This window comes from Panthera pardus, unplaced genomic scaffold (assembly GCF_024362965.1).
Source record: "Panthera pardus isolate Hobbes unplaced genomic scaffold, ASM2436296v1 HiC_scaffold_16, whole genome shotgun sequence".
NCBI classification, from domain to species: Eukaryota; Metazoa; Chordata; class Mammalia; order Carnivora; family Felidae; genus Panthera; species Panthera pardus.
In genome coordinates this window covers 151,144,589-151,171,965 of record NW_026526721.1, presented here as the reverse complement: position 1 = coordinate 151,171,965, position 27,377 = coordinate 151,144,589, and the positions used below count along the sequence as shown (strand labels likewise).

General features: G+C 48.5%; 1 protein-coding gene and 1 long non-coding RNA gene across 4 annotated transcripts in view; both read left to right on the top strand.

The window, feature by feature from the left end:
- Positions 1–613: 613 nt before the first annotated feature.
- LOC109248758 (uncharacterized) lies at positions 614–5,713 on the top strand. Its single transcript, XR_002072243.2, has 2 exons — positions 614–1,170; positions 4,882–5,713. It is a non-coding gene; the product is annotated as an uncharacterized LOC109248758 (long non-coding RNA).
- Positions 5,714–8,386: 2,673 nt separating this feature from the next.
- Positions 8,387–27,377, top strand: part of ACVR2B (activin A receptor type 2B) — a 40,239-nt gene continuing 21,248 nt past the window's right edge. The window contains exon 1 of one of the 3 annotated variants that reach the window (XM_019418727.2): positions 8,387–8,850. In XM_019418727.2, coding sequence (XP_019274272.1) covers positions 8,799–8,850 — 52 coding nt within the window. In that variant the 5' untranslated portion in view covers positions 8,387–8,798. Of the gene's footprint in view, positions 8,851–14,229; positions 14,463–27,377 lie in introns of those variants that run through there. The other 2 variants (XM_019418726.2, XM_019418725.2) reach the window with 2 other exon arrangements.

Sequence of the window (27,377 nt, the reverse complement as noted above, 5' to 3'; positions counted from 1 at the left end):
GCTTGAGGAAAGACATTCCTAGGCAGGATGTTGAAAATGTCAACTATCACTCGGAAGAGAATTAGCCAGGTTTAAAGTAGAATTTAGAGGGAATGTAAAGGTGCTAGAATAATAACTCATCTTCATCCCTTTAAGCCATTAAAAGATCTGACTTAAGATACAGCTTTAAGTAAAAACAAAGTCAAGGACTGAAAGACCCTTTGCCAAGACCTCTGAAAGAATCAAGGCATTATCAAGGCATTGAGAAAGAATCAAGGCATTATCTAATAGACTTTTCCAGTTGATTAAGATGACTTTGAGGAAACGTGAGATTCCTGTCCCTCAGCAGCTTGATTGATACCTTAAAGTATCAGTGATTAAACCCAGAGAGCAAGCAAGATCTCAAAAATGATGGGGTATGGCTTTTGGTGTAGAGAGTGGATTTAAATCAGGCACAGAAGATCCAAAGAACTTTTTAGGGAGCTATACTAATAAAAAGTGGCATCAGCCTAGATTAAAAGGGACTAAATGTAAAAAAGACTCCGGGCCCCCAGCTTTCTTTGGCCAGGACACAGGCTGAGGATGTTGTTCAGAGGCGTGTTTTCCAGTGCTCTCTTCAGAAGTGCTCAAGTGAAAGATGTAGATGGTGAAGCCAAGAGCCTTGGGAAACAATGGACAGGGATGTCACTTCCACTGTGGCAGATAAACTCCAATATGGCCTGCAATGACCCCTGCCTCCTAGTAGTCACACCCTTGTGTAACTCCCTCCTCCTGGGTGTGAGCAGAACCTGTAAGGTGCTTCTACACTAGATCTTAGCCAAAAGGCCGAGAAGCTATTGTAAGGTGCTTCTAATAGAATCTGGCTAAAGTGATGGTACGTCACTTCTGTAATTATGTTAACATATGATTCTAATTTCTATCTTTCTAGTGGACTCTAATGACTCTCCCTTGCTGACTTGGATGAAGTAAGCTGTCCTATGGAGAGATCCACAAGGCAGGGAAGTGAGGGCACTTTCTGGCCAATAACCATTCAATAGCTGAGGCCCTCAGTCCAGCAATTAAGAAGGAGCTGGATCCTGCTAACAACCACATGACTTCCCTAGTCAAGCCTCAAATGAGACCCCCAACTCTGGCCAACATCTTGATTATAGCCTTGTGAGAGGTTCTGACGCAGAGGACCAGAGGACTCAGGTAAACCGTGCCCAGTTTCTGAACCCACAGAAACTCATAATAAATGGGCGTTGTTTTAGTTTGTGGTGATAACTAGTTATTTACTGTTACGCAGCAATAGAAATTCGAAGCATTCCCCATCTATAGAGCAGAGGGACCTGCTCATACACTCCCAGTGGGACTTGGGAATTGCTATGGGCCAGTGACTGCTATCTGCTTCCATCCTGACACTTCCCAAATGATAGCTCTTTTGCTATTATCTTGTCTCTGTTTTCGTCCACTTATGTTGGCCATGTGAGAGGCTTAGCCTCTCCTATATCCGGTTCATACGTCCTTGGCTCAAGCGTAGGCGCAAGCAGACCTTACTTAGATGGTGAAATCCTAAACCCGACTGAGATTTTCGAGGGCTTTGGGATGGGAATGTGCGTACTCGACATGTGGAAATGATGTGTTTAACTGCGGCCAGGAGGAAAAACTGAGACAGCTGCCGAAATGGCCCCACGTGCCTCATGGTGTCCGCATACTTTGTTGCACGACTTTGCCACGCTCTCCCATTCTGAGTAGGATTGGTTGTGTAACTTGGCCTTGGCCTCATCAGTAAATGGGACGCAAGGTGAGGCTCGAAATGACTTGCCTGAGTGAGCCTTCTCTTTCTTGTAAGAGCAGCGTTACTGCGATAAGAAGATGACGGGCACGTGGGACAGAGCCTGGTTCTTCCACGTGCTCCCAGCCAACAACTGGTTGAACTGCAGATGTGTAAGTTAGCCCAGCTGATGTCGTCGGAAGCACCTCAGTCACATGAGCAATAAACCTTTTAGTGCTGTAAGCCTCAGGCTTTCTGGTTGCTTGTTAGGCAGCGTGATTTTAACAGTAGTTAACAGCTACAGTACCCAACCTCATAAAGATAAAACAAAATAAGAAACCAAATATCAATCTCTTATTCATAGCAATGAAGTTATTACCAATTTTGCCAATTTGTAATGATTTAGTGTAAATCATAGGTATAGGGACGTCTGGGTGGCTCAGTCAGTTAAGTGTCCGACTTCGGCTCAGGTTCGTGGGTTCAAGCCCTGCTTGGGGCTCTGTGCTCACAGCTCAGAGCCTGGAGCCTGCTTCGGATCCTGTGTCCCCCTCTCTCTCTCTGCCCCTCCCCCACTCCCACCCCTCTCAAAAAAAATAAACATTAAACATTTTAAAAAGATCATATTTATAAATGATACATTTGTCAAATATCATTGGATTAATATCAATAAGAAAATCCCCAAAAGAAAATACCAGCAAACAGAAAGCAACAGGGCATTGAAGATGATCGATCATGACTCAAGTGCAGCTTAATGGCTGAGTGTTAGAAAATCAGTGAATACAATTCCCCATTTTAATAGATCTAAAAAGCAATTTGATTATGGTTGCTGAAAAGTCCTCTGACAAAACTTAACACTCATTCCTGATTTAAAAAAAGAAAGTTGGGGCTCAGGTCACAATCTCTTGGTTGTGGGTTCAAGCCCCACATCGGGCTGTCTGCTGTCAGCACAGAGCACACTTCAGATTCTCTGTCTCTATCTCTCTCTCTCTCTCTGCCCCTCCCCCACTTGTGAGCTTGCTCTCTCTCTCTCTCTCTCTCAAAAATAAACATTAAAAAAAATAAAAATAGAGTCCCTGGGTGGCTCAGTCAAAACTCTGACTTTGCCTCAGGTCATGATCTCATGGTTCCTGAGGTCGAGCCCCGAGACAGGCTCTGTGCTGACAGCTAAGAGCCTGGAGCCTGCTTTGGATTCTGTGTCCCTGTCCCCTCCCCCCATCTTTTCCCCAGCTCGTGCTCTGTCTCTGTCAAAACTAAATACTAAAAAAAAAATTAAAAATAAATAACAATTGAAAAAAAATCCTTGACTTGTAATTTCATCATCTCTTTTCTGTTTCCATTGACCATTCTTTCTCCTTCTTGTGGGTCACATTTTCTTGCCTTTTCACATGTCTGGTAAAGTTTTTTAAATGTTGGGCATTGTACATTTTTTATTGTAGAGAGTCAGAATTAGTTGAATTCCTTTAAAAAAGTGTTGAACTTTTGTCTGGTAAGTACTTAAGTCACTTATGTATCACCTTAATCATTTCAAGGCTTGGCATGGTGGGCTTACGGTGGCCTTTCTTCTTGGCTAGTTTACTTCTGCTACGGTGGAGTGACCCTTTGTATCTTCACTCTGAGTGTGCTGGGTATTTAATGAGGACTTTCCACTCTGGATGGTAAGAGCTAAAAACTTCCCTTTCCTGTGTGAGTTCTTGGAGCTCATAGCTTATAGCTCTTCTGTTGTTGTTTTTTTCTCTCTCACCCCATGGAGTTTCATTATGTGTATGTGCAACTCAGAATTCAGGAAAAGACCCAAGGAGACTCCTTTGCAGATGTCCAGCTTTCTTTATGTAGTTCCCTTCTCTCTGGTACTGTACCAGAGTAAAGTTTGCTCTTAAATTTGCTATAGCCTTCTTTTTTTCTTTTTAGGCAAAACTTTTTTTTTTTTTAATGTTGATTTCTTTTTGAGAGGGAGAGAGAGAGACAGAGCATGAGCAGAGAAGGGCAGAGAGAGAGAGAGAGAGAGAGAGAGAGAGAGAGAATCCGAAGCAGGCTCCGGGCTTTGAGCTGTCAGCACAGAGCCCAATGCAGGGCTCGAACTCATGAGCCATGAGATCATGACCGGAGCCAAAGTCGGATGCTTAACCGACTGAGCCCCCCAGGCGCCCCGTTAAGTTTGCTATAGTCTTCTTGATTTTTAGTCTCACTCTGTTCTCAACTCTGCAAGGTTGCCAGGCTCTGCTTGGGATACACTTCCTGCACTGTGGACTGGAATTTGTCTCCAGGCAGAAAGCAGGGGCAATTATAAGGCTCCCTTCATTTTTTTTTTTTTTTCTTTTCTCGGGGATTACAGCTTGTATCATGTCCAAAAATAATTGCCTCCTATATCTTGTCCATAACTTTTTCTGGTTATGGTAGATATAACATATGACAAATGCCATTCCAGTTACTCTGCGATGGCCTGAGGAAAATTGTTACGCAGCTCAATTTTGATTCCATTTCCAGCAGTTTCTCAATGTAGGAATCTGACCTAAATCGGAGCACTGGGGATGCCTGAGGGGCTCAGTCAGTTAAGTATCCAGCTGTTGATTTTGGCTCAGGTCATGATCTCGGGGTCATGGCATCGAGCCCCACATAGGGCTCTGTGCTGGGCATGGAATTTGCTTGGGATTCTCTCTCTCCATCTCCCCCTCTCCACCTGCCCCTCTCCCACTTACAAGTGCACACACTCCCTTTCTCTCTCTCTCTCTCTCTCTCTCTCTCGATAGATAGATAGATAGATAAAACAGAGCCCTGGCTAATCAGTCTTAAGAGTTCACAGAGACAAACTCTTCTAGCTGTTTCTATTTTTACCACAATCTCCTTGCATTCGCTTGCTGTCAGATTGGGGAAACCCCTCCCAGTTTCACCTACTGTTCTTAAGTTATTGAACCACGATTTCCGAGGAATATCTCCTAGCTCTTTGGGATTCTATTGTTCTTGGGAATCTCATCCACCCTGTTGTTTTCCTCAGGCCCCTCTTGCGCACATGCTGGTCCATGAAGCTTTCATTGCTGTTGGTAGTTTGTAGGTTGCCTCCGTTTGCTTGTATTTTTGGGGTTTTGGAGGAAACTTTGTCACCTAGTTTTGTTGCAAATGTATATGGATATTCTGTTTTTGTTTCCATGTAGTTGCTCTGTGAGGATTTTGGAAGATTCGAAAACTATACAACCAGCAGCCTAGCCACCACTTTCCTGGAATCTGGTAGAAGTTTTAAGAGCCTGAATATAATTTACCATGCTCTTGCCTTCTGTCTCTGCAATAATAGAAGCATGTGTCAAAATGTAGCCTGCATTAGCTCGTGTCCCTGAGTTATTACAATGAGTAGAACTTGCTTGGTGACTCACCATGGACAGGTAGCATGAGCGAAAAATAAATTTGGTTGTTTGAAGCCGTCGAGATTTGGAGATTTTCCGTTACCGCTGCATAATCGAATCTATTTTGAGAGACCTTTCTACCCAACCCAATTAATTTAGTTGCCTTCAAGATGGCCACCATAAGTTAAGAAAGAGAGAATGGGGAGAAGTATGAAGAGAAGGGGGAAAAGAAATAAAAACAGTTGGAGAGTTGTCGAAGTAACTTTTAATGTTGATGGCACATAGAATAGATTGGAAATAGATAGCTTACTAAGGTTTGGTTCACCCCCATTATATAGAGTGGGGTTCACCCCCATTATATAGAGTGAATAGTACCCTCTGAAATCTTTTAATGTGGTACTGCTGTAACTAAATTACCCACTAATATGTTCTAATATATATTACCCTATATCTCTCATAATTACCCACTATAGCATCTCTCTAACCAATGACTCTCAGAAGTTGAAAGAGGCAGAGGCCACTTGACTTTTCTTTAAAGTGAAGAGTTCTTCAAATAAAATTACAAAAATTGTGGTTATTTTAAGGGTTTACCTTGACAAATGAATGCATGTAACCCTCACAATAAAATGCCTTAGAACTATTCGGATACCATGTCAAATTATAATGCTATAATTTTCCATCCTACATTATTAGCCTGATACTGAAGGATGCTCAATTGTTTTTTCCCAATTCCTTGGTTTCTGACTATGATCATTGAGAAGGGGCGGGGTGGGGGGGGGGAGAGCAGGGGGATAGTGGTCCTAAACACAGAATTCCTGAATGGCAGAACTCCCAGCCATAAGTTCTATCGTAGACATTTGCTACTTTGTTTGTTTGTTTGTTTGTTTGTTTTGCCTTTCAGCTGCCAGTTACCTCATGTCTAATACCAAAGGGGGTATTTAGTGCTCTTGTAGTTTCAAAAGAACAGAAAACCCAAACCAGACTTGATTTTCAGATACCTACATCACCTTTCCCTCCCAGCCTAGTATTGGTTCACGAACAAAATGGTAGCAGAGATAGAGGCTAATCTCATGAGCTCAACAACATGGATTTCAGCTCTCCAAGAGAGTCAGGGCAAGAGTATCCAGCAGTGGCAGTGGAGATCGTGGGGGCTCTAAGGTAGAAACATCCTTAATGTGTTCGAGGAACAGAACGCAAGCGAGTGTGTCTGCCTGATAATGAATAGCTGGAGAGGAAGAAGGGCTGATTATGTAAAGCTTTGTTAGTCATTGTAACAGGAAGCCATGGGAGGATATTAAGGACGGGAGTGACGTGATACTAGGTCCATGTTTAAAAGATCATTTCAGGTGCTATATAGAAGATGTATTGTTACAGGCAAGAAGGGAAGCAGGTGACTAGTTACAACCCCTTCCAGCTCACTGCTATTGCAGTGGTCCAGATGTGAGAGGTTGGGAGGCAATGGTACAAATGGAAAAAGTGGCTTGACGGTTGATGTGTTTTTGAAGCCAACTTGCTGAGGGACCGCACACGGGAGAAATCAAGAGCGGCTCATAAAGTTTTGGTCTGAGCGATTGGTTGGTTGGTTATGCCATTGACTCAGACAGGGACAACTGGAGAAGTAGATTTGTGGTGAAAACGGGTAATTCTGATTTGGCTAGGTCAGGTTGGAGATGCCTGATAGGCTGCCAAATGGAGATGTCAAGTAGGCAGTTAGATATACAAATTTGGAGTTCCCAGAGACATCAAGGTGGAAGACACAGATGTCTTGGCAACGTGGACCACCCTGAGCCCTTATTGTGATATCTAACGTGTTACAGAGTAGAAGAGAAGAACCAGCCAAATTCAATTGTTGGCACAATGGGTTATAGTTGATACCTTCCAATAGGGAGGAGGCAGTGATTTATCGTTCCTAGAAAAGACACTTATTCTGAACATGGAGTTCCTTCCCCTGCCATCATGTGTCTCTAGATGTAGCACCTGTAGGATTACCGAATACCTTATACGCAGAGGGTATCCCACACTACACTGCTTCTTGCTTAGCTCATAGCAGCATTCAGTTCTGTGCTAAAAGGCCCATATAGGGATTGCGGCAAGGAGGTGCTGTCATTTTCCACAGGATTTTCCAGAACTGGAAGGGACTCGGAGACTCCAATCTTTCTGGGCACTGACTTCAAAGTGTGGTCCCCGACTTGCTCCTATTTTCTCTGAATAGGGTTTCTGCTTTTCGAAAAATGCAAAGCACAGAAATCGAACCTCTTCACTTTCTGAGTAAGGAAACCGAGGCTTAGAGAAGAGAAATAACTCAAGACCCCCAGGCACTACCTCCTTCTTGGCTGCTCTCACCCTGCTCCTAGAAAGGCTGTGGCAAGCCGGGAGAAGCCAGAGGACAATTTCTGTATCCAAGGATCCTGCATCTCGTCTCTGAGTTGTGATGGGCTTTCTTTCCCTCTTCAGCTGGGAGTCCTATCATGACCCTCCCAAGCTCTGGTGTGTGACAGAGTAGGATCTGAGGTGAAAAACAAGGGGTCCCGAGGAGGAACGTGGCAGGTGAAGAGGACAGCAGAATCATTCGCTAGACAATATCTTTAACTGGGGGACTGGAGGCAACTGAGAACAGTTTTGAAGGTGCAGACTGAAGCGGGGGTGGGGAGGGGTGGGGGTGCCAAGGACAAGGGTAAGGCTGGGGAAGCCAGTTGCCATTGGTCCTTTTCCACCTGCTGCGGCTCTGCGGGGAGGGGCTCGGCGCTTTCTCTCACACTGATGGATCCAACTCCAGGATGCCCAACTGTGCCTGTGTGTGTGTGTGTGTGTGTGTGTGTGTGTGGTGGGGTTGCAGACGTGGGGACTCCTGTCATTTCAGAGAAGATAGCCTTTTCTGCCGACACGACTCTCCCAGGGTTCACACTGACCCACATTTCAAAGGTGGGGAAACGGAGGCGCGGAGGGGAATCCAGGCGAGTCCAGGCGCTGTCCACCCACTCTCGCATCGCAGGGCAGCGTGCGCTCGGGAGCGTGGGCTCTAGCGCGGAGCAAGATCCCAGGTGCGGCGGCCACGGGGTCCCTGGCCCATCGCCGCCACCTCTGCCAGCTCGCCCGGCCTCGCCCTCCAGTCCGGAGGTGGTTCGCGACCTCCCGGAGGGCGGAGGGCGCGGGTTGGGGGCGGAGCCTCCTTGTTGTTGTTTCTCCAGGGCGCCGCCCCTGAGGGGGGCGCGGACCACGCGGCCGGAGGGCCCGCCTCCCCTCCCCCTCCCCGCCCAGCTCGCCCGCCTCTTTGTATCCAACATCCGGGTTTCCCCGCTGGCTCGGCTCCGCGGCCGCGGCTCAGGAGCCATTTTGGACTCGGTTCAGCTCCCCTCCCCCCACCCCTCCCCCCGTTCATGGCCCCTCCGGACTCGGCCCCTGCGCCCGGGGCCCGGGCCCAGCCCCGCCGCGCTATGCCTGAGTCGGGCGCGCCCCGACCCGCGCCCCGCCGCCGCCCCCCGGCCCCCGCGTCGCCCCGGAGCCCGGGCCGCAACCTGCGCCGCCCGCAGCGGCCCTGAGCCCGGCCCCGCCGCCCGGCCCTTGCAGCCTGCACGCTGCCCGGGGACGAAGGCGCAGGAAACGCGCGGGGAACGAGACCGAAGCAAGAAGCGGGAAGAAGAGCGCAGCCGCCGCTGGGCCCTGCGCGCCCCGGGAGCGCCGCGCGGCCCTGCCCGCGGGCTCCGGGTGTCCGCGGGGCGGCGCCGCGGAACATGACGGCGCCCTGGGCCGCCCTCGCCCTCCTCTGGGGATCGCTGTGCGCGGGTAAGGACTGAGCGCGGCGTGGGGGGCGCGGGGAGGGCGCGCGGGGCTGGTCTCGGGCGCCGCGCGGTGTTTACCAACAAAGGGCGGGCCCGTGGCCTCCTCGCCGCGCCACCTGCACCCAGCTTGCACCTCCCGGGGCGGGGACTGGGGGCGCGCTGGGCGCCGCGCTCGCCAATCTCGGGGGGACGGTCTTGTTGGTGCGGCGGCCTGGCGACCCCGTGATCGGGGCCGGGGTCCAGTGCCTCGGGGTCGGGGTTCAGGCTTCTCGGGCGCGTGGAACCCGGGGAGAGCGAGAGGGAAACCGGAGCGTGGGGCAAGTGGCCAGGCGGGGTGGGCAGATCTAACCCGGAGGTGGCGGGACTGTAGGCGCAGAAGGGGCTGGGGGCAGGACTGCGCGACCCTCAGAGCCACTAGGTGTAGCCAAATGAAGGGGGCTGCTTCACACATCCTGGAGGAGTCCCCTGCACCCCATCCCACCGGCGTCTGCGTCGTGGTTCCCCGCGAGGCGGGCAGTTGGCGCCAGCTCCCACCTACGCCCGCTTTCCCTGCGGCGGCCCCAGGACGCGAGGTGCGGTCGCCCCACGGACCGCTTTGTTTGAGGCTCCTGGGAAGAGAGGTGGGGTGCGATGAAACACTAACAGGTCCCTGTTTGTGCCTCTGGGAAGCACGTGGCGGGGGGCGGGTGACCGGCGGGGCTGGCGTTGGGCTCGCGTGCCTGTGGAGGAGGGTGTGTGGGTGCGGGTGCATACAGTGGGAATTCCGCCGGGAAAAGCGCTTTCCCCCCAAGGCCGAAGCAGTGATTTTCCTCTTCGAGCGGTGCTCGGGCGCGCCCAACTCGGGCTGCGCGCAGGGATGGGCTCCGCGCTCCAGTTCGGGTGGCTCCAGGCAGCCCTGAGCAGCGTGGAGAGCCGCGCGTCGAAGCTCCAGGGAGAAGCCCCGAGAGGTCGGGGCGGCTGGTGCGCGGCAGCCGGGGCGTCGGGTCCTGCGAGTCTTTGTTCCCAGCCCCCATTACACATGCAGCGCGGGTCCCCTGCCGCCCGCGGTGGCAGCAGCGCGGAGTCTGGGAAACCCGTGAAGGGCGGGGCCTGGCCTGCAGGGGCGGGGCAGGGATCCCCGCGCTGCTGCGGGGGTGGGGACGGGGGAATCTCCGTCCCATCCCACCCCCACTCTCCCGCCTCCTTTTAATGTATCACAGCTTAGTTGTCTGCGCTCGAAGCAGGTGAGTTCTCCTTGTGGAGTTTGGAGCTGCGTAGCCTGAGTGCAGGAGCAAGAGGACGGGGACCCCCTTATTGGTCCCCGGGCCCAGTGTGGGATGGGGCGTCGCGGCTCTTTTGGAGCCATTTCTTGTGTGGTAGAAGCAAAGTGATGGTGTTGAACTCTGCCTTTTAAGTGCTGCTTTGAGATGCTTCTGAAGAGAAAGAAAGGCATTGCCTTCCAGAGGAGCCGGCTTCCGACTTAATAGGCACGCGGCAGCCTGCCTGGCTGTCTCTAGATCCCTCTCGAAGGTCCCGGGCTCTTTCAGTCCTCTCCCTGCCTGCACAGAGGGCCTCCTCCTAGAACAGGACAGCCTCAGACCTGGAACCCTCATCCTAATTTGTCTCACTCTGGTCTCGCCAGTCTCACTTCCCTCCTTGATGAGACTCGGCAGGGGGGAATGGGGCCCCTGGAAGGACTGCGTTTCCCTCCTTCCCTCTGCTCCCCCCACCCGGCCTGGGTAGTGCTGAGCAGTGTTCCTTGCAGAGTGGGGCAGCTAGACTTAGACTGGAATCCAAGGACCTGTGGTCCTGCCCTAGGAGGAAGGTGGGGTCGCTAGACGTTTCTGGTGGCCACTGCCCTGATCTGTGAACAGCTATGGGAAGAGCTGCCTCAGGTGCAGGTAGGGGAGAGCTGGTTCTCCTGTTCTTTGAGTTCATGGATGCCCTTCCTTCCAGCTCCTGGCTTGCTGTTTAGAATTACCCCCGTCCTCTGCAGCACGCAGTAGGAGGGTCAAGAACAGCACTGTCCCACAGAAACGTAGCACCAACCACATACATACCTTAAAATGTTCTAGTAGTTGTGTCAATAAATGGGAAAAGAAACTGGTGGCTTAGTCTGCTCGGACCGCTCGCTGTATTAAATACTATAGGCGGGTGACCTAAATAACAATTTATTTCTCATAGTTCTAGTGTCTGGAAGTCCGAGATCAGTGTGCCAGCATGGTAGGGATATGGCGAGGGCCCTCCTCCCGGCTTACAGATTGCTGTCTTCTCACCGTGTCCTCACGTCCTCACGTGGCCTCTCCTCGTGTTTGGAGGGCCAGGTAGAGAGGGATCATTCTTCCTCTCCCGCTAATCCCAAATTGAGGGCCCCACCCTCATGAACCAGTCTAACCCTGGTTACCTCCCAAAGGCTCCAGCTCCAAATACCGTCATATTGGGGGTTAGGGTTTCAACATAACGAATTTCGAGGGGACACAAACAGTCTATAACAAGATGAAATTAATTTTAATGGTATATTTATTTAACCTGATATATACAAAGTAATGGTTTCACCATGTAATAAGTATTAAATCACCTAATGAGATATTTTACATTCTTTCTTTTTTTTTTTTTTGGTACTATCATCAAAATCCAGCATGTGTTTTATTTATTTATTTATTTATTTATTTATTTAAAAAAAAATTTTTTTTTTAACGTTTATTTATTTTTGAGACAGAGAGAGACAGAGCATGAACAGGGGAGGGGCAGAGAGAGAGGGAGACACAGAATCCGAAACAGGCTCCAGGCTCTGAGCTGTCAGCACAGAGCCCGACGCGGGGCTCGAACTCACGGACCGTGAGATCATGACCTGAGCCGAAGTCAGACGCTTAACCGACCAAGCCACCCAGGCGCCCCGAGCGTGTGTTTTAGAACATCTCAACTTAAACTTTCCCCGATTCAAGTGCTCAGTAGTCCCATTTAGCCAGTGGTTTACCATATTGGATGGCGCAGGCCTAGAAGAAAAGGCAGAACTTCTGCTAAGCTATCATAATGGCTCATGGTGCTTGTTACAAGACCACTGTTCAGTTAGTTCTGCAAGTTTTTTGGGTTCTGGGCCTGGCCTAGTGTCCTTGCGACAAAGTAAGTTATTTGGTTCTTGCCTTGCAATGGAGATCCTGGACACGTGTCTGTATATCTTTTAAGAACTCTTGACATCTATCTCTGTATTTCCGGTTCAAATGAGGGTAGGGTGGAGAATGTTCTGAGTGAAATGTCAGGAGCCACTAGGGGAGGAGGACCTGACCCTTGTCTGTCCTATCAGGAACTGCCCGCTTTGACTGCCCGCTTTGTCCTCATAGGCTGGCTACTCTCTGACCCAAAGATGTGTGTTTCCGCAGGGGAGAAGTGTGTGTGTGTGTGTGTGTGTGTGTGTGTGTGTGTGAGTGATGAGTGTAGGGACCCTCAGGCTTGGTCTGGTGGTGACTGTTAAGGACACAGACTACAGAGCCACTGGGTGCTGGTGCCATTCCTCAGGGAGAAGTGTCCTTTGCTACCCATCCTTGTACCTGCTGGGTACTCTAGGCCAGTCGCTGGCTGGCTGGGCTGCCCTTTGGGAGGAGTGGGCACCCTTAATCTCTTAGAGGCTCTTCCGAGGTAAATGATAAGAGAAACTCACCCAGCCTCCCAGGCTCTGTAGCTGTGTGCACACACAAGTCCTGGAACCCCGAGTCTTCCACAGCTTGGGTGTACTACCCTGCAGGGCTTTCTGGGCATCGAGAATCACCAAATAGCACCCGGACTTCCCCTGGCACTTCGCCTAAGGAATTGCCTTTTCTTTCTTTTTTTTAATGTTTATTTATTACTTTTGAGAGAGAGTGCATGCGCATGGGGGTGAGGAGGGGCAGAGAGAGAGGAGAGAGGGAATCCTAATCAGGCTCCACGCTGTCAGTGATGAGCCCGATGCAGGGCTCGATCTCACAAACTGTGGGATCATGACCTGAGCCGAAATCAAGAATTGGACTGAGCCACCCAGGCACCCCACGAAATTACCTTTTCAGGGAGCCCAGTGAAGAGTGCCCATCTTATAGCATGGACCTTTGTATCATGAGTCCCCTCTGAGACTCTGATGAAAGCTGTGGACTCTTCCCCCTGGGAAAATACAAATAAGAGAAAAAGCATGTGCATGTGATGGTCGGTACATGCATTGTGCATACGCACTTGCTGTTTTGCACGGATACCAGGAACCTGGAGCCCCCTGGACTGGGCTCCGTGAAGTCCTGGCTGTCCTGCACATAGCCACTGTACCGGTCCTTAGGGACAATTCATTGTCTTTGGGGGTGCACTGGGCTTGTTCCCACATCGCTTCCTCCGCTTTCCTTGTTCTAACCACTGGACATGACTTCTTTGCTTCTGCCTTTTGTGATCCCTGTATAGTGTTTCCATGCTAGCCCCTGGTCTCTGCCTTCTCTTCCTTCCCCAGGCACACCACCCCCCCTTGAGTGCCAATGCATTCACCCCCTTCCTAGGAGCTTAGGGTGGTGCAAGTAGGGACCAAGGGACATCAAGTTAGAGCTTAGATTCACTTGTAGATACTGGCTTGTTACTGTGGACTGAGATCGGGGGGCTCAGGGGGAGTTGGTCTGGGGAATACTTTTGAGAATGAGACTGTATAGACAGCTCTCAGGCATGGTCCTGGCCGGGTAGACTAGAACAGAGTTTCTCGATTCTCAACACTATTGTTGATCTGGACCCCTTCTTTTTGTTTGTTTATTTTTGAATGTTCATTTTTATTTATTTTGAGAAAGAGAGTGGAAGAGGAGCAGAAGGAGAGGGAGAGAGAGAATCCCAAGCAGGCTCCGCACTGTCAGCGCAGTGCCCCAGGAGGGGCGCACTCTCCAGAACCCTGAGATCATGACCTGAGCCGAAATCAAGAGTTGGACGCCTAAGGGACTGAGCTACCCAGGCACCCCAATGCTAATAGCACTTTTAATTGTGACGACAAAAATGTCCTAAACGGAGGGGTTGCAAATCACCTCAGGTTGAAAACGTGTGATCTGGAATGTTCCCATGCTTTTAAAGAGACAGTTGTGGGAGGTGGGGTTATGGCTAATGCCTACGGCACCCCTCCTCTCCCCCTTCCTTGCATTCAGGATGGGAGGTTGGCTTCTTCTCAAAGCCAGGGAGATCCCTGTTTGTTCAGCCTGCTCAGCTTTGAGAGTTTGGTTGGAAATGAGCGGTTCGGGAGTACTTCGGCCAGCCAGCAAGGAGAATCCTGGCGTCCTTGAGTTTTCCCAAAAGCGGTTCGGGTTTCAGGGAGGCGGCCGTGGGTGGCCAGGCAGCCTGCCTGCCCGCCTGCCCGCACCCGCCCACCCGCCTCTGCCTGCCGCCTTGAGCTTTGCACTGGGGCCTCGCCCTCCCACTCGCGCAGAATGTCAGGCAGTGCGTGTTGCCCGGGCCGCGGTGCCGCCTGGAACCCGGGGGCCGCGGGCCAGGGAGCCGCCCGCGCAGCGGCTGGGAGCTGAGGCTGGCGGCGGGCCGCAGCAACTCTGGGGCTGCAGCAGGACGCGGGCATGCCCCTGCCCTCGAGCAGGCTGGCCACCTGGCGCCCCGCCGAGCCTGGGGACGCCAGCGCAGGGGGGCCGCCTCTCCTCCGAGGTACTGGCGCGGGCCTCCACCCTGACCTCGGGGAGTGGGCGGGCAGGCCCCGGGAGGTGGGGTGGGCAGCACCGTGGCCAGCCCTGAGAGCCCCGACCCAAGGGCTTGGTCCCTCCGGGCGCCTGTGTGTTGGGCTTGGCAGGTAGGCAGCCCCGTGTCTGTTCTCCACGCCTCTCCTGACCTGCTCGGAGCTCTGCGAGGGAGGGCTTTCTGGGGGCTCTTCTCTGATCTCAGGCCCTGCAAGACACAGCTTGCCCGGGCATCAGATTGCACACTGGGCTCTTAGAAGATGCAGCCCCAAATGCTTGGGTTTCCAACTTCTCCACTCACTGGTGTGTCCAGGGTTTATTTTAAAGGGCTTCTTACTGGGGTTGAGACTACGTTCCATCCTGTTGCCTTCTCAGAACTCTTTTTCTTCTTTCCCTTTTCTCCCATTCAGTCACCAATTCTTTGTTCTAGAATAGATACCCACCCCCTTGGGGCTTCCTCTTTGGTCTTTCTTCGCCAGACTCGGGCCCAGCGTAGCCCGGAGGTGCTTGTTTCTTGAGGACCTGGTGGTGCCACTCCTGGATGCCCAAGTTGGGAGTGGGGGCCGAAATGGGGGAGAGGAGACGTTGCTGCCTTCTTCTGAGTCTCTGTGTTTTAAATTGCCCAGCGATGTCTTTGTCCGAGGTACTGGAAACCAGGTGATGATTGGGCTGGGGGTAAGCCGTGCCTCCTCCTGGCCCAAGATCAATCACGGCCTCCTGCCTCTGGACAGCGCCGTGCTTCGCCCCGGTTTTTCCAGTCTTGCTGTACACATACGTGTGCTTTTATTCAGACTCTCTGGGGGAATCGGCAGCCCTAGCTGGGTGTTCTCATTCATGGACATGTGGTTATTGGGAGCAGGTGTTGGAAAGGAAGCCTGCCTCTCTGGGCAGATGTGTGGCCCCCCCCCCCCCCCCCCCCCCCGGGGACCTTCTCTAGGGGCCTGGCCTGCCACACAAAGGGACTTCTCTGGTCAGCTTTTGGGCTGGAGCAGAGGTGTTTTGTGAGGTGAGCTTGCGTTCTCGTTTGCAAATGTTCCTCTGCGGACTATTTCAGTTCCACTCTGACAACCAAGGAGGCTAAAATTAGTTCCGGAGAAGGAAAAGGAAGGCTGGTTGGAAACCCAAGCCCTTGGCTGGAGGTTGGAGAAGGCTGCTTCCCGGAGTTTGTGGTCAAGCGTTTCGGAAGATGTGACCAGACCAGCTGTTGTCTGTCCATCCGAGGAGAGGGCGGGGCCTCTGCTGGCCTCCTAGACCTGAGCCAATGGTAACAGGAGGCTGACTTGGAAGCTGCCTCTCTTGAATGTTAATGTCAGGATGTTTTTTCCTTCTGGCTTGTGTAGTGGTGCACAGTGTTTTCAGGTATGAGGACAATGCCTTTAATGTAATGTCTAATGTCACTGACAACCCTCCTTAACCCCCCCTCCCCCCCCCATCAATTCAGAAAGCATGCATGAGTTCTCAGAACCCTGGGCTGACAGCCATTGGTTAAGATTGTTTATTTATTTATTTGATTGTGGTTTTTTGGGGAGTTTCCTTGTCACCCAAGTTTTGACCTTCCCTTCAGGTGCTCATAAGCCAGGCAGACCAGGGCCTACCTTAGACCGCTGGTTTGGGCGGGGACTGGGTTGGAGAGGAGCCCTGTGGCTCAGGCCTCGTAAGGAGGTCTAGCTTCTCTGTGCCCTGAGGACCTGGGGGTCAGAAATGGAGGGGCGGAAAAGTTACAGAGGTGACTTCTGATTTCCCTTTCCACCTGGCTGTCCCCTCCTGTGAACCCTCCACCTGAGAGTGGGTCCTGCAGGGCCACTCAGGGGAAGGAGAGCCAGGGCAATGCAGTCCTGCCTTTCCTGACCTGAAAAACCATTTCCAAACCTCCTCTTACCCGGGACTCTCCTGGTTAGCCACCCTGGGTGTAGTTGGAGGAGTGGAGGTCACTGTGGCCAAACTTCTTTTCCCATTTTAAGTTTTATTAATTTTTAGTCTTACAGATAATGCACATACATTCAGTTGCAGAAAATTAAACATTACAGGTAAACCAGGGCCCTTTACCACCCCTGGCCCCCGTCTGAGTCCTACACGTTTTATCTGTGCATCTGTCAAAGTACTTAAAGAAATAGAGTTTTTAACCTAAAATGGTATTGTACCTTTTCAGACATTTAACTGGAGTATAAAATACAGGTAGAACAATGTAATTAGAAGTGACAGCTTGATGAATTTTTACAAACTGAATATGCCCAGGTAATCAGCATCTAGATTGAGAATCAGAAATTTACCAGCTCCTGTCCCCACCAGCCCTTTTTTGCTCCACTGTAGTCTCTACCCCCATATCCCTAAGGGTAACGACTCTGCTGACTTCTCCCAGGACACGTCCGTTTTGCCTGTTTTTGTGCTTTATATGAGTGGAATCTAACAGAGTGAACTATTTTGTGTCCATTTTTTGTTCACCATGTTTGCGACTTACATCTGTATTGTTGCACGTTCATGGCTTTTAAAGTCAGAGATGCGTTTTGACAGTCTTTCTCATACATATGGATCAACCCTGATCTTTTAAACAGCTGTTTAATATTTCAAAGTTTGTATGTAGACCACATTTTATCGAGTTTCCTATTGATGGACTTTCTGATTGTATATAGTTTATGCAGATTGGTTCTCGAGGATAGATGATAAGAGGAATCTGTGCTTCATAGAACATGTATATTTTGGTTTTTTTTTTTTAAAGATTTATTTATTTAAGTCATCTTTACTCTGAATCTGGGTCTTGAACTCACAACCCCTGAGATCAGGAGTTGCATACTCTGCCGACTGAGCCAGCCAGGTACCCCAGGACATATGTATTTTAAATTTTAATTGATACTGAGTAACGGCTATACTGTTCTCCACCCCGCCCCCAGGCCACCCGGGTGACGGCAGTGGGAGCAGAAGCTGGGTGAGATGGCAGGTGACCCTCTGCAGAGTATGTGAGCCTCTCCTCCCCCTCTAGAAATGCTCGATTGCAGAGCATTTGGGGGGACTGGGAAATAGCCCACTTCGTGAAGGGTGCCCGGGCAAGATCTAGTGTCTGAGGAGAGCCAGAGAGGCGGCTTCCTGTGTCTGAGTCTCCTGCTTACTGTGTCGATAGAGGAGAGGTACAGTGGACTAGCCAGTATATGCTGGTCTGGCTTTGGGATGGATGTGGATGTGTGCGTCTTCGTGAGCTCAGTGGCCGTGTTTTATGCTGCCTCCGTCCTCCAGAGCGAGGGAAGCACTTGCTGAAGGTTGTGAGGGGCTGTGGGTAACAGGGCACCCCTTGTGAACCCGGTGCATTTGCCAAGATCATGGCATGGCAGGATCCTGATTTCACATGCGGTGATGATGGTTGGGGGGGGTGGGGGGGGGTGTAGGAGACATTTACAGAATTCTTTTAGAATCTGGTCCAAAGCTTCTCATGACGGAAGGGGGCTCAGATGAGCTTCGCTTCCTGGCTGAGTGTGTGCGGTGTGCCCTTGTTTAACTTTCTGCCACGATCAGTTTGAAATGACTTGTTCACCGGAGCGTCTGCGTTCCTGTTCTCCCTCAGCATGCTGCCTGCTGTTCCGCTGCTGTTCCACTGGGGTTCCTTGTGTAAGCCCACTTGTCAGGCTCTGCTTATGGATTTAGGGGACAGTGGATTTATGGTACTGTTTCTAGAATGAGTGATGATCTCAGTCGCCTGTCCCACGTCGTACAGGTGATGTGCACGGTGTATTAGACTGCTAGGGCTGCCATAGAACAGATGGCTTTGAAATACCACAGACACTGTGGCTTCCATAACTGAGGCTTATTTTCTCACAGTTCTGGCAGCTGGAAGTCTTCCTCAGGGGGCCAGCAGGAGTGGTTTCTGGTGAGTTTGCAGATGGCTGCGTGCCTCCTGTGTTCTCACGTCGTCTTTTCTCCGTGTGGGCGCACATACAGCAGGTGTCCTTCCCTTTCCTATAAGGACACCAGTTCTATTGGATTAGGGCCCCACCCTTATAACCGAATTTGACCTTAGTTACTTCTTTAAAGGCTTTATCTCACCAGTCACATTGGGACTTAAGAATTTTTTTTTGGGGAGGGGGGATATAGTTTGGTCCCTAACAATCTGAAACAATAAAATCGGTTGAAGGAGAATTCTGTTTCCCTCTTGGGTTACACTTTGGAGTAGAAATTACTGTTTTTCAGACCTCTGCCCTTCGGGTCTTGGTTAAACACCTTCCACGGACAGTCTGATCTAGACAGGTGATTGTAGTTTCTGTGTATGTGTAGAGGAGAAGTCTCCCCTTTGGTATTATGTGTTCCTGAAAATAGTCTAAAACCTGGGTAAAAGGTAGATGTGGAGGCTTCCTCTTTTGATGACCAGGACCAACCCTCTTTCTGAAGGCACCTGGAAAAGATAGACAAACTTGGGAAACATCTCTGGCTGAAAGCATTGTACAGCTAAGAATATAGGGAAGACCTACCAAGTCAGGATCTGTGTAAGAACAGAGGCCCAGGGTAGTGACTTTGACATTTGAGTCCTTTTTAGTTCTTCCATAGGGTTGCATTTTCATTTGATAGCCTTGTGGGGCTTTAAACAGAGGGTAGTGAACCCCTCCTTTTGAGTTGGAACCCCAAAGACATGAGGGTAAGGGGGAACCAAAAGAAGATAAACTTAAAACTTTTTAAAAATATTCATTTATTTCTGAGACAGAGACAGAGCATGAGTGGGGGAGGGGCAGAGAGAGAGGGAGACACAGAATCTGAAGCCGGCCCCGGGTTCTGAGCTGTCAGCACAGAGCTGGACGTGGGGCTCGAACCCACAAACCGTGAGACCATGACCTGAGCCGAAGTCGGTCGCTGAACTGACTGAGCCACCTAGGTGCCCCAAAAGAAGATAAACTTTAAAGTAGGATTAAGATGTTCTAGAATTAATGGTGCCCTCAGCTGCCTGCTGGAAGCACATGTAACATCATTACAGGAGTATAGCACCTCAAATTACTTTCCCTCAAATTATTATTTTTTAAAAAAATTTTAACAATGTTTTTTATTTTGAGACAGAGACAGAGCATGAGCAGGGGAGGGGCAGAGAGAGAAGGAGACACGGAATGGGAAGCAGGCTCCAGGCTCTGAGCTGTCAGCACAGAGCCCGACGTGGGGCTCGAACTCACGGACCACGGGGTCATGACCTGAGCCGAAGTCGGACACTTAACCGACTGAGCCACCCAGGCGTCCCTTCCCTCAAATTGTTTTACAGTTTTGTATGTATCATGACTGGCTGATCATTGAAAATAAGTAGCCAGCAGAAACATCAACAGTTGAGGCAAACTTGGGTGAGCTCCAAATTGGCATATTGTTGTCATATGCATATCATATGCGTTATCATATGCATATTGAATAATAGTGCTTGCTATGATCAAGGAAGTGGGAATTTCAGTCGAGAGCTGTAAAAATATATAAGAACCGAATGAAAAGTCTGTTACAGATCTGTGTTGCACACTAACAGAAGTTAAGAACTCAATGGATGATTTTATCAAGAGATTAAGTGAAAGTGGAGAGACAAGTAGTGAACTGGAAGATAGATCAGAAGATAATACACCAGACTAAATCCCTGGAAAGACACAACAATAATACAGAAGAGAGGGAAAGACGCAGAGAGGCCGGAGTGAGATGGCCTAAGATCCACAATCAGGGCCACAGTAATAAAGGGCAGAGAAATAAAAGATAGAAGTAGAAAAGAACTTTGCAAAATGAATGAAAGACATTAAGCCACAGATTCAGGAAGCCCTATGAACCAAATAAGATAAATAAAAATTCCACACCTGTTCTTATGCCAGCCAAATTTCTGAACACCTAGGAGAGAACCTTAAAAAGCAGCCAGAGGAAACAAGGCATTACGATCACAAGAGTAATAGTTATATTGACAACTAACTTCTTAAAAACAGTGGATGCCAGAAGACAGTGGAACGATAACTTTAAATGCTAAAGGAAGTAATTGTCAACCTAAACTTGACAAGTGAAACTCTTTCAAGAATGAAGGTTTCAAGTAAAGAGGGTGTTTTTCAGGCAGAAGGCAAATGATCTAGAGGGGAGGTCAGAGATACAGTAAAGAAGGAAGAACACTGAAAATGATAATATTTGGATGTTCTAAAAGTTCTTTGATTGGCCACCAAGAGGATGAAACTATCTATGAATGTTAGGTTTTGATAAATCAAGGAGGGATGCTGTAATCTCTAGGATAACCACTAAAGGATAGAAAGATGATTCTTGGGGCGCCTGGGTGGCTCAGTCAGTTGAGCATCCGACTTCAGCTCGGGTCATGATCTCACAGTTGGTGGGTTCAAGCCCGTGTTGGGCTCTGCTGATAGCTCAGAGCCTGGAGCCTGCTTCAGATTCTGTGTCTTCCTCTCTCTCTGCCCCCCCCGCCGCTCACACTCTGTATCTCTGTGTCTCTCAAAAATAAAAATGTTTAAAAAAAAAAGAAAGAAAGATGATAACTTTCAAGCTAATACAGGGGACAAATGGAATAGAGAATTCTCAAAAAGAAAGCAGATTAAGGGAACAAAGAGTAAGAGATGGACAGAACTAATCCCTGATGAGTATAAGATGCAAAAATCTTTAAAACATTCACAAATAGAATCCAGCAGTATGTAAAGAAATTATATCATGACCAAGTGTTTTAATCTTAGAAGTGCATAATTGATTTAACAGTTGCAAATCCATGTTAACAGAGCAAAAGAGCCCACAGGATTATCTCAGTAGATGCAGAAAAGGCCTGTAGGGTATAATCTTTAATCAGAGTAAACCAATTTGGAAATGCAAAGGACCCAGAAGAGCCAAGGCTATCTTGAAGAAAAAGAACGAGGTGCGCCTGTTGGATTTCAGGATTCGTTGTAGAGGTAAAGTAATTAAAATGGGAAGCTTTTGGTGCTAGATAGTTAAATAGACAGTGGGAGAGAATAGAAAGTCCAGAAATCTGGACTTCTTTAAGCAAAGAAGGAACAACACAGAAATTGGAAAATGGAAGCTTTTCCAGTAAAAGTCAAAGCATTTCAGTTCTTTTGAAGTGCTATTTCATAGAGGTGAGAAATTGTTTCAATATTGGTTATTAGTACCAGTTGATGGGGCTTCAACAGGGGAAGAAGTCATCCCTTTTGGTGTCTTAATGTTACAAAATTTCATCTTGTAACCCTCGAGCTATGTTGATATGGTATATTTATTTCCATTTGTTTACTTTCAACCTGTATTTGTGAATTTTTGGTTTCAGATTATTCAGTTTTAGAATTTTCATCTGGTTCTTTAAAAAAAAAAATTTTTTTTAAACATTTATTTTTGAGAGAGAGAGTAGGGAGGGCAGAGAGGGAGAGAGAGACACACAGAATCCAAAGCAGGCTCCACGCTGTGAGCTGTCAGCACAGAACCTGACGCGGGGCTCAAACCCACGAACCGTGAGATCATGACCTGAGCTGAAGTTGTACCCTCAACCGACTGAGCCACCCAGGTGCCCCAGGTGACCTTTCTTGGTAGACATTTGTTGTGGGATCTTTTCTGGGCCTTGTTGGGGGGCCTGTTTTCCTCCACTGTGCTGGTCTTTGATTTCTTTCATTTTGTTTTCTCTTTCTAGAACTCCTGTAATTTAGGTGTTGAACTTCCTGGACTGGGCCTCTAGATTCCTTGTCTTTTCTCCTTTCTCTCTTATTTTCTGTATCTTTGTGTGTTTACTTTACTTTGTGAGATTTCTTCAATTTTATCTTTTAATCCTTCCGTTGATTTTCATTTCTGCCATCATATGTATGCATTTTTAATTCCTGAGAGCTCTTTCATTCTGTTTTTTTTTTTAACAATGACATCCTATTTATTTTTCATGGATGCATTGATTTTTGAGCTCTCTGAGGGTATTGATAGAATTTTTGAAGTTATCTTCTCTCTACTATATATGTTTTCTTCTCTCTTCTATAATATGTTTTCTGTAAGTTGGTTAAACCCCGCCTGTGTTTATCTCTCAGGTAAGTGGCTTTGGCTTTCCTAGACCTGTTCATATTTAAGGATGGACCTCGGTACTGATTAAAAACTGTGAGCTCCTGAGTAGAATCTGCCAACTGTAGGATGATCTGACCGGGCTGTTTTTGAAGCTGGTCACGTTCTCCTGAGAAGTATCTTCTGCTTTCTGCTTGGGGACTGTTGGGGGAGAGTAGGTATAGGCCCGGCTGCCAACATCCTAGGAGCCACAGGGGGAGGAGAGCTGGAATTTCTTCATTGGCTGTGTTAGCCTGTATTCCTTTTGTTTCAGTATGGTGCCTGTGCCCTCAAATTTTCCTACTCTTCCCTGTCCAGAGGTTCTTTATTTTATCTTCTTTGGAAAATAACCTACTTTCTGCTGGGTTGGGGGAGGCAGCCCCCAGCCATGGCGAGTGGTGGTGAGCTCTGAGGGTCTGGCCGCCCCTTATACTGTCTTTGGACTCATCTTTTTGACAAGTCCATCTTTACCCCAGGCTTAAGAGACATCTGGGGCCACAAATTCCTGAGTGTTAGAGGGTCCTTTGCAGCTTTCTCCACAGCCAGCTCAGGAGTCTGTGTGGTTATTGACCCACTTGGTATCTGTTTTCCATTCAAAATTTCATTTCTGTGATTCTTTGCTGTTCTCTTTGTCCTCGTGGGTTTATGCCTTCAAAAAAACCTCGGTGCTGTGGTTTTCATGGCATTACAGGAGGGAGTAAAAGTAGTGTTTGTGTCCAGTCCTTCACCTTTATCTGGAAGCTCTCTCTCCAGTGTTCCTCAGAAATGATGGGGCCTAGATAAAAGCAAGTATTCCAGAGGATGGCCCGGGACCCATGGTTTGTTCTGTGGGAGGGTGGTGCCAGGGGCCTGTTTACAGAGTTAAAGCTGGAAGCGAATTCAGGTGACCTGGCTCGATTCCTTGTTCCTAGGCTGGGCTTGTGAAGGCATGTAGAGCTTCTCTTGTCACCCTTAGAAGGTGCTCCTGGACTTACATTTCTGGCAATGGTAGCGAAATAGCAAAACGGCCGGAGAATGTCCTCTTACGAGACGTAGAAATGCCGGACAAGGTATAATAAATATCCTTTTAAAATGGATATGCGTAGCTGCATCTGTAAGAAAGGAAGAGAGGAGCAAGAGGAGGCTGGAAACTAGATGTATACCTCCACCTTTAGCTGGTGGGACTTTGCATCTCTGCCTAATTTAGAGATGTGGGTTTGGTAGCAGTGTGTAAGGCATGAGAGACAAGGTATGAAATGGAGACTGAGGCCCTCAGGTGGTAAAACATCCTTAGGGTTATACCTTCAGTGAAAGCACGGACTAGAAGAAAGATCCTTTTGCTGACACAGGGAGTATATAAGAAACTTGTCTTGACCTGGGTGGATAGGGAGGCAGGTAGTTTCCCTTGAGAATTTACAACCGTAGGCCCGTGCTTACGTGAGTTTGGAGTTGAAATTGATAGCAGCTAGCGTTCTCTGGGAAGCGCGAAGTCGCGAAATTAAAGTGATTCCAGATTGATCATGTCCTAGAAAGTTTGGCATAAGCAAAAACATAAATTATCTTGGGAAGGTCGCCCCCTCTAACTTGGCCGTACGGTATTCTCACAGAAAAGGCCCGATGGACAGAGTAAGCTCTGTGCCCGAAAATGGAATCCAAAATTCCGAGAATCCCAGATTCCAGACATGCAAGGAAACAAGATGCCGTGAGTGAAAATCATCAGAATGACAAGTGGCAGAAATAAATGTTCAAGAAATTCAATTACAGAATTATAAAACAGGGATTTGGAAGTATGACAAAGAACAGAAGTGTCAAAATCAACCCAAGAGATTTCTCGAAAGTAGAGATTCTAGAAGTGAAAAAATGGGTTAATTGAATTTATAAATTAAGTAGAAGAGCTAAATAGCAAATTAGACACAACTAATGAGAGAATTAATAAATTGGAATTCTCTATAATGGTGTCTAGACACAGAATTGGAAAATACGAAGGCAGGGTTAAAATAATGGGTAGAAAAGGAAAGTCTAATACACTTTAATAGGATTTTCAGAATCATAGAGTAGGGAGATTCAGTACTCAAATTGATAAAAGTCAAGGATTTTTCAGAATTGAAAATAGAGGAGACTCATCAGATTAAAAGCATGTTTTTCCAAGCAGTGTAATAAACATAGACACATATCTCATAACGAAACCGCAAAGAGAAGATCTAAGAAAGTAGCCAGAGGGAAAAGACAGAGTATCTACAAAGTTAAATTAATAGCAGATTTTTCAGCAACAAGGGTATAAATCAGAAGACAGTTGAATAATATTTTCAACTCAACCTAAAAGTTTATGTTCTTCAAAACTGTCAGTTAGGAAAAGGGGCAAAATAACATTTTCGGAAAAGCATACAAAGGCTTCTCTACCAAAAGATCTTTACTGAAGAAGGATGTTCTTTTGGAAGGACAGTGGTCCCAGAAGGAAGAGCAGAGAAGGAGGAGGGTTGGCTGAGCAGACAAGCTGACAGATGTATGGACAGATAAGAAAATACTGAGTGTATAAAACACAGATAATATCTGCTTTGGGAAGCAGATAAGAAGAACAACGGTAGATTAAATAATACAAATGTTATGTTAAACTAAGTGTAATTGGAAGGAGGTAGTTGGGGTTAGAACAGTTAAGTTCTTACGAGGGATGGTAGAGATGTTGATTAACTTCAGGTTTTTAGCATAAACAGTATACAGTAAAGTTTAAAGCCTGGCTTGTAATAGAATAGAGCATTACTCTCAGACCAGAAGTGGCTGAGATAAGGAATTAAAAAAGATAATCCAAAGGGGGTAGCAGTAGAGAAAAAACATGTAGACATAGCAGTAATCATGACTGTAATGGTACTCAAATCTAGGTCAAAGACAATGTTAAATTTAACTGGAAAAAAAAAGATACAGGAAGATTTAAAATAAAAGAAAAAGATAAATTCAGAAAATAGTAACCACAGGAAATGTCGTATAGCTATGTTAGTTAGCATCAGATCAAATAGCATTTTTGGTAAAGAGCAAACGAACGAATGAAGAGGGTTACTATATAGTTCGAAAAGTTTTATTACCAAGAGTGTATAAAGAACTTACACAACTCCTAGGAAAAGCACCCCAACAGAAAAATGGGAAAGGATGTGAACAGGCATTTCTCAGAAGTAGAAACAAAAAGATGATTGGTTTCATAAATAATCAGGAAATGGGGATCAAAACTGTAATACACCATTTCATACTGGCCGTGCGAGCAAATATCAGGAGGTGAGGGTGTAGCTCAGTGGGGCCGTAGTCTCCTGGGAACATAAATTGGCACATCCAGATTGGTACTTTGGAGAACAGTTTGACAGTATCTAATGAGTTGAAGATGATCATATCTCTGACGTACACCCTAAATGCCTCCCTCACATGAGCACAAGAAAACACAGAAGAGGAGTCAAGAGGCTTCATGGTGGCGGTAATCAAATCAGCGCCTCTTATAAATGACCTAGAAGTTCATCAAGAGGATGGGTACGGAAGTTGTGGTGACGTCATACGGTGGCCTGTGTGCGCCGGGAACACATGCATTGCGGAGCTACAGGGGAGGCCACAGGGCATGTACCGTTGAGCCAGGCTGCCTGGGTTCGAAACCTGGTTTTGGCCCTCGATGATAACTTGGGTAAGGTACTTCACCTCTTGGTGCCTCAGTTCAGCATTAAATTACTATTACTATTTGTAAAATTCTTGGTGTAGTGCCTGCTGCGTGTTTGTTAAATAAATGTGCATCGAGGTGGATGGCTCACAAATAAATGGGTCAGGGCAAAAAAGCAAATGAATCAGAGATTGTTTGGCTGCTGGAAACCTACTCAAGAGTTCTTCTCGTGTAAAAGTTCAAAGATAAAAGGTACACACATTTTGGATTCTTTTCTGTCCCACTCTGCATGTGTGCCACTCCACGGTGGGTGCACACTCCAGCGTGTGTGTGTGTGTGTCCGTGTGTCTCTCTCTCACGCTCCAGCCTCCCTCCTTGCACCTCCCTGTCCTCCCTTCTAGGTTCTTAGTCCCCACACCCTGGCCATTCTTACTCTGGTTGTGGGGGAGGTGGAGTAATGAACTTGGATACCAGATAAGGTCACCTAACCTTCAGGTGTCTGGGCCCTTCTTGGCTCCCCTGGAAGAACCTGTTGGGGCAGCAAGTGGCTCCTCTGGAAGAACCTGCTGGGGCAGCAAGTGCTCAGCTAACTGCAGGGTTGCCTTCTGAGGAGGGCAGGGCTAGGGGGAGCCTAAGACAGGAGCCTCCCGGGAAGGGAGCCTGGCCGCTGGCTAGGGGAAGGCTGCCTCTTCTCTCTGGACGGACCTGGGGTCTGGACCGTGAGGGAGGGCACCGGGCATGCCTCACTTGGCCACCTGTCAGGCACGCGGGCTTCTGGGAGGAGGGTGCACCGTGGCATGTTGACGGCCAGCTGGGGTCCGAAGTGGGCGTGGTGGGTGACACCCCTTTCTCTCTGGTCTGTAATGCCCACGTGATCGGGGCTGGGCACCTACTCCCTGGGGAGGGTGGGGTGCTGCGGAAGGGCTGCAGGAGCCAAGGGTGGAGCTCAGCAGGTTGTTGGTTCCCTGGGAGACGTTGGCTGGGCCGGATGCACCCCAAGCCCAGAACTCAGGGAACCCCAGGCGAGGCATGGCCACTCTAGCTTCACAGCCTCCCACTGAGGCTCTGCCTAAATCGCCCTCGTTTTTCTGTCCTTCTGTCATTCTTCCTTCTCTGTAGTGCTTTGAGTCCTCATGGGCAGGATCCTGGTAGGATTTCCCCTGCTTCCCCTCAGCACATACTGGGCTGTGTGCAAGGCCAGCTGGACTGGGAAACACCTTCGGTGCTTGTCCTCGAGTGTCAAAACTGGTCTGTTTAGGTTAAGCTCCCGGAATGTAGGAATGGAATCTG